Source organism: Humulus lupulus, chromosome 1, assembly GCF_963169125.1.
Source record: "Humulus lupulus chromosome 1, drHumLupu1.1, whole genome shotgun sequence".
NCBI lineage: Eukaryota > Viridiplantae > Streptophyta > Magnoliopsida > Rosales > Cannabaceae > Humulus > Humulus lupulus.
Window position 1 is genome coordinate 37,234,105 of NC_084793.1, and position 6,075 is coordinate 37,240,179.

At 51.3% G+C, this 6,075-nt stretch overlaps 1 protein-coding gene across 1 annotated transcript; it reads left to right on the top strand.

Annotated features, from left to right (window-relative positions):
* The first annotated feature begins 4,896 nt into the window (after nucleotides 1–4,896).
* On the top strand, nucleotides 4,897–5,589 carry LOC133812976 (secreted RxLR effector protein 161-like). Its single transcript, XM_062246832.1, has one exon. It carries the CDS (start codon nucleotides 4,897–4,899, stop codon nucleotides 5,587–5,589), a length of 693 nt encoding a protein of 230 aa, XP_062102816.1.
* The last annotated feature ends 486 nt before the right edge of the window (nucleotides 5,590–6,075 follow it).

Sequence of the window (6,075 nt, forward strand, 5' to 3'; positions counted from 1 at the left end):
CAAGGAGTCCTTTTTAGGATCCTTCGTTAGAGGGTCCCTTTTTAGGAGTTAGGAGGGCAAGGGGTCCTCTTTAGGATCCTCCGTTAGAGGGTCCCTTTTTAGGAGCCCTTTTGCTGGCTGCATGTTCTTGCCCCCCGTCCTGCCCCCCTAGTGCTTGGTGAAATTTATTTCGGCAGGCACTTTGGCTGATGCTTGTGCAGCGAAGAAAGTAAGCATGGGAAGTAGCAAACGGTTTCATTCATAGCACGCGGTTTACATCTAACTTTGTAAATAAAAAGGGAGGCTACATCTAACTAGGAGGCTACCTAGGGTAGCCTCTTTGATTCTTACTTAAGCTAAAATAACGAAGAACAAGCTAAACATAGGTTCTTTTGGCACTAAGAGCCGAAGTCTTGCTGGTAGCACTTCTCGAGAGGCTCCGTAACCTGTGGGTCCAATCTTGTGCGGATCTAACTTGTGTGGGTCGCTTCTTTATGCATAGCCATCGTCATTGGCATGGATGGTTTGGTGGCTGCGCGGAGGGACATGTTATAGCATTCCCTCGCTTCCTTCTGCTCCCCTTTCACACATGCTACTCCCCCAGGGGTAGGGAATTTCATGGCTAGGTGATACACAGAAGTTATCGCCTTCAATTCTCTTAGAGAGGGTCTCCCTAATACCGTATTGAAGGCTGAGGTGCAATCTACCACGACGAAGTTAGCCATTATGGTGGTTTGCCTGGGTTTCTCCCCCATGGTGAGGGCCAATTCGATTGTCCCCAGGGGTTGCATCGAGTCTCCCGTAAACCCATACAAAGTCGTAGTGAAAGGCTTTAGGTGACAGAGGCTCAATCCCATCTTTTCCAGTGCCTGTCGATACAAGATGTCCACGGAGCTCCTGTTATCCACCATAACCCGATGTACCCTCATGTTAGCTAGCTGGGCGGTTAGCACCAGGGGGTCGTTATGAGGAAAGTGCACCCCCTGCGCATCTTCTTCAGTGAAAGTTATCGAGTCATTCTCGCCCTTGAAGCTCTTCGGGGGGCGTTGCTCCAAACTTAAAACGCAATGTGGTGGACTTCGTCGGGCCTCCTTGGCATACCTGTCTCGCCCTTTCCTAGAATCGCCTCCGAATCCTGGTCCTCCAAAGATGGTCCTGACCTCTCCTTGCACTTCCGGGGCCACCTCACGTGCCCGCGGCGGGGACACTCCTCCTTCTGGCCTCTGGTTATCCTTGCGCACATACCTGCCCAAATGTCCCCTGCGAATGAGTTCTTCAATTTCTTCCTTCAAATGGATACACTCTGCCGTGGTATGACTGGTATCCTTGTGGTACTGATAGTATCTACTAGGGTCCCTTTTGGACCGGTCCTTTCTCATTGGTGGGGGCCTTTTGAAAGGAACTCGATCTTCATTGGTGAGGTAAATGTGCTCCCTGGTATCTGTGAGGTCTGTGTAGTAAGTGTAAGCCGCTTGCCTGTGATCATTCCCCTGTTTGGTTTTCCTCTGGTGGTCATCTCTTGATCCATCATACCTTTTCTTCTTTGCTACATTCGACCCGTCGTTAGTTGGGAGCTTCGCGTGGGGCTCCTCCTTTCCTGCCTTCAGGTTGGCGTGGCCATCCTCCACGCGGATGTACTTTTGCGCTCTCTCATAGAAGTCATCTAAGTCGGTGACTTCCCTCTTCAACATGTTGTCCCACAACTTGCTTCCTGGGAGAACTCCAGCGGTAATGGCCATTTTTAACTCTCGGCGCGTTAGGCTCCCCACTTTTGCGGCCTCCATATTGAACCGGTGAATGTAGCTCTTCAGGCTCTCATTCTCCCCTTGCTTTACGTTGGCCAGGCTGGTACCTGGCATCGTGTAGTCCCGCACGACATGGTGCTGTTGGAGGAATTCATCAGAAAACTGCTGCCAGGATCTGATGGACCCCGGCCTTAATCTTTTGAACCATTTGTAGGCGGGTCCTTTCAGAGTGACAGCGAAGCAATGGTACCTGGCACCACTTCCAATCCCCCTCAGTTTCATCAAATCATTAAACGCATCCAGGTGGTACTTTGGATCCGTGCTCCCTTCGTAGGGGGTCATATTGGGCTCCTTAAAGTTGGCAGGGAGCCGAATGGCCTGAATCTCCCTCACGAAGGGAAACTCATGGTCGAATTCTTCCTCGTAGATCTGGCCGCCTGAGGCGGTGACGATCTTGCTTCGCAGGCTCTTCATCTCCGTGTCCAAGTCCTACCTCCTCTTACTTAGAGAGTCCCTCAAAGCGGATGGGCTGAGATCCGCCTTTCCCTTGCCCTCTCGAGGCGCTATAGGGGGCGTGGTCCCTTTGCCCGCCCTCTTTTTATTGAGCTCCTCTCGTAAGTCTGAGGGGGCTCTTTTAGAGGTGACCTCGTCCTCATTGCGAGGGGCAGCGTTGGTCCTCGACGCTGGTTTCTGGGCCTGCTTAGGTGATTCAGGGTGATCACGTTGCTTCGTTCGGGGGGTGTTACTGGTTGAATGTCAGGTTCTCCCATCATCTACCGGTACAGTGGTCTCCACCCCATCCTTGCCCTTCTCCTTCCTCTTAGGCAAGGTCACGCTCGACTTATCCTGCAACAGGCCGTTCAGGACCTCTTGCATGTTTTCCAAGGTGGTTTCCAACCTTTGGTTCTTACGGTGGAGTTCACGTATTTCCTCCTCATAGAACTGAGACTTTGAACTTGAGCTCACGGAATGGACCCGGGGATGCTTATCATGCCTACGGGTTGAGGGGCTTGGGTCCTGCCGGCCGGAGTTCGGTGCCTGCGGTGGTTTTGGAGGAGGGAACTCGTTAGCGTTTCCCGGTGGTGCTCTTGGAGGACTTTCTCCAGGTGGGGCGGCCAGTGACGAGGCCACCCTATCACCTCCGTGAACCTCAGGGTCCTTCGGGGGCTCCACGTCTCTGGGTGGAGGGGCGTCCTTCATGGAGGCCTTCAACTGGACTCCGTTCAGGTGAACCTCTACCTCTCGTGGCTCCCTCAATCGCTTTGAACGTCTTGGCATTTTCTTCCTGCCGGAAATAATGGTGGAACAGTAGCTTGAAACTAACGTTCCCACAGACGGCGCCAAACTGTTGACGGTGAGAACTCGTCAACTAAGTTGGGTTAGAAGAGATTATCAAGTTAGGATAGTCAATAAAAAAGCTATAGAAATCAAAGCAATAACTCAAGAATTATGACAGAATAACAATGGAGGAATTAATCAATCTTTCATTAACTCTCAAGCCTTTGCTACAGTAAAACTTCCAACCCCCTTTCAGGTGGTGTTCCAGTTCATTTTATAGTAGGCTCTAATGGCCTTAGGTACATAGTGGTCCAGGAGACCAAATGGTACATAAGTACTATGTCAGGGGAGTGGCTTCAGAGGTTGTGGTCGTACATCAGCATAGGAGCAGGTGTCAGGAGGATGTCTCCACTACTTGTCTGTACCCATATCTGATGAATGGCGGCATGCGTAGTGGCACAGGTGGTAGTGGTGTCGACTCTGAACCTTGGCCGTAGACGTACGGGCCATAACTTTTATCTCAGCAGTCCCACTGGTACGGGTGTTCGTACTCAGTACTAGGTCGTACAAGTATGTCCCATTCGACTCGTACTGGGGCCTCTAAGCGTGGGGGTCTCTGGGTGTAAGGAATGGGACCCTTGGTGCATGGCTCTACTCATGTGGCCACTAGGTGACGTAGCTCTCATCCCTTAGCGAGGCCCCCTCGGAAGGCTTATTGATGGCGCGGCTCTCTTGGCTGTTCACAGGGCCGAATGTGTTGCGGATGTGACCCCCATGAGGCTATGTGCGAGGCCGCCACCACGGGGCCTATTTGGCGAGGCCACTCGGCCTATGAGGCGAGGCCACTTCGGCCTATGAGGCGAGGCCACTCGGGCCCATGGAGAGGCCCTTGGACGCGAGGCGTCTAGTGCGAGGCCACTTCGGCCTATGAGGCGAGGCCACTCGGGCCCATGGCGAGGCCCTTGGACGCGAGGCGGCTAGTGCGAGGCCACTTCGGCCTATGAGGCGAGGCCACTTCGGCCTATGAGGCGAGGCCACTCGGGCCCATGGCGAGGCCCTTGGACGCGAGGCGGCTAGTGCGAGGCCACTTCGGCCTATGAGGCGAGGCCACTCGGGCCCATGGCGAGGCCCTTGGACGCGAGGCGGCTTGAGCGCGGGCTTCGCAGCTGGGCCATGACAAGGGGCGTCGCGCGCGGGGGTCGAGCGAGGCCAGGAGGCGCTGCGTGCGGGGGCCGAATGAGGTGAGGAGGCGTTGCGCGCAGGGGCCGAGCGAGGCCAGGAGGCGTCGCGCGCGGGGGCCGATCGAGGCCAGAGGGCGTCGCGCGCGGGTGCCGAGCGAGGCCAGGGGGCGTCGCGCGCGGGTGCCGAGCGAGGCCAGGGGGCGTCGCGCGCGGGTGCCGAGCGAGGCCAGGGGGCGTCGCGCGCGGGTGCCGAGCGAGGCCAGGGGGCGTCGCGCACGGGTGGCCGAATGACGCCCACGACGTCGTGCACGGGTGGCCGAACGACGCCCACGACGTCGTGCTGGACGTCTGAGCGAGGTCAGGGTGGCTTCGCGTCTATGTCTCGCAAATGGGGGCTATATGGCAATGATCCCGTAAGGCACAGGTCTAGATTCGTGGCGTGATAGCATGATGACTTCCCGATACGGTGGTGGCCCGAGGGCCTCACATAACCCTCATATTTTGCCTTGGTGGGATTTGGGCGTCCACAATTAGGTATTCAGATACACCGAGACCGTCCTCGTGGTATTCTTGGATTATCACAAAAAGGCTATATCGATAAAGTACTTAAAAGATTTGGCATGCAAGATTGTAGACCAGGTGATACCCCTGTTGCTAAATGAGACAAATTTAGTCTTAGTCAATGCCCTAAAAGTAACCTTGAAATTCAAGAAATGCAAAAGATCCCTTATGCTGTTGGGAGTCTAATGTATTGTCAAGTATGTACGCATCCAGATATTGCGTACATTGTTGGGATGTTAGGCAGATATTTAAGCAATCTTGGTATGGACCATTGGATAGCAGCCAAGAGGGTTATGAGGTATCTTCGTAGAACAAAAGATTACATGCTCACATACAGGAAATCAGATCATTTGGAGGTCGTAGGGTATTCAGATTCTGATTTTTCTGGATGCCAAGATAGCATAAAATCTACATCAGGCTATATTTACCTGTTAGCTGGAGGAGCTATATCCTGGAAAAGTGTCAAACAGACACTTGTAGCTTCGTCCACCATGCCAGCAGAATTTGTAGCATGCTATGAGGCATCAAATCATGGAATATGGTTGCGAAACTTTGTCATTGGGCTGCACATTTTGGAGAATGTCGAAAGACCACTCAAGTTATTTTGTGACAATAATTCAGCAGTGTTGTATTCCAACAACAATAGGAGCTCATCCAAGTCAAAGCATGTTGACATAAAGTTCCTAGTTGTGAAAGAGAGAGTGCAGAGTGGACAGATATCCATAGAGCACATTAGGACAAACTCCATGATAGCAGATCCGCTCACAAAGGGATTGCCACCCAAGGTCTTTCATGAGCACACTGCTCATATGGGTGTTGTATTGTTTGAGGATATCATGATTTAGTGGGAGTTTGTATATTATTTGCTTTATATTTGTTTCAGACATTTATGAATTTAGTTATTTTCTGATCAGAATGAAGTATTCAGTTTATTCACTCAGTTTTGTCATGTTTGATTATGACCTCACTAAAGTTTAAGTAGGACCAGTTGGAAATAAACATGTTTGGTTCACATTGCATGTAATTTCCATGCTACACATCCATGATTGATCTATGTCATTTGACTGTATCTGTATATGTGACCATTGATGGGTTTAGTCATGATTAATATGACAAAGACCGCTTTGATCCTATATGGATACGGCTGATGGACAAGATTGTTAAAGAATACCTTTATATGATAGAAAATTTTGAGCTCATAAGGTTATACATTTATAAGGAAACTTATGTTGCCCAAATGGGAGATTGTTGGATTAAAAATCTTATTATGGGCACATATGTATTAATGTATGATGCTATTATAAAGTTTGATACAAAATAAAGTGACCAAT

Bases quoted from the DNA above. Each gene is read 5' to 3' on its own strand.
- LOC133812976 (XM_062246832.1), top strand. From the start codon at position 4,897: ATGCAAAAGATCCCTTATGCTGTTGGGAGTCTAATGTATTGTCAAGTA.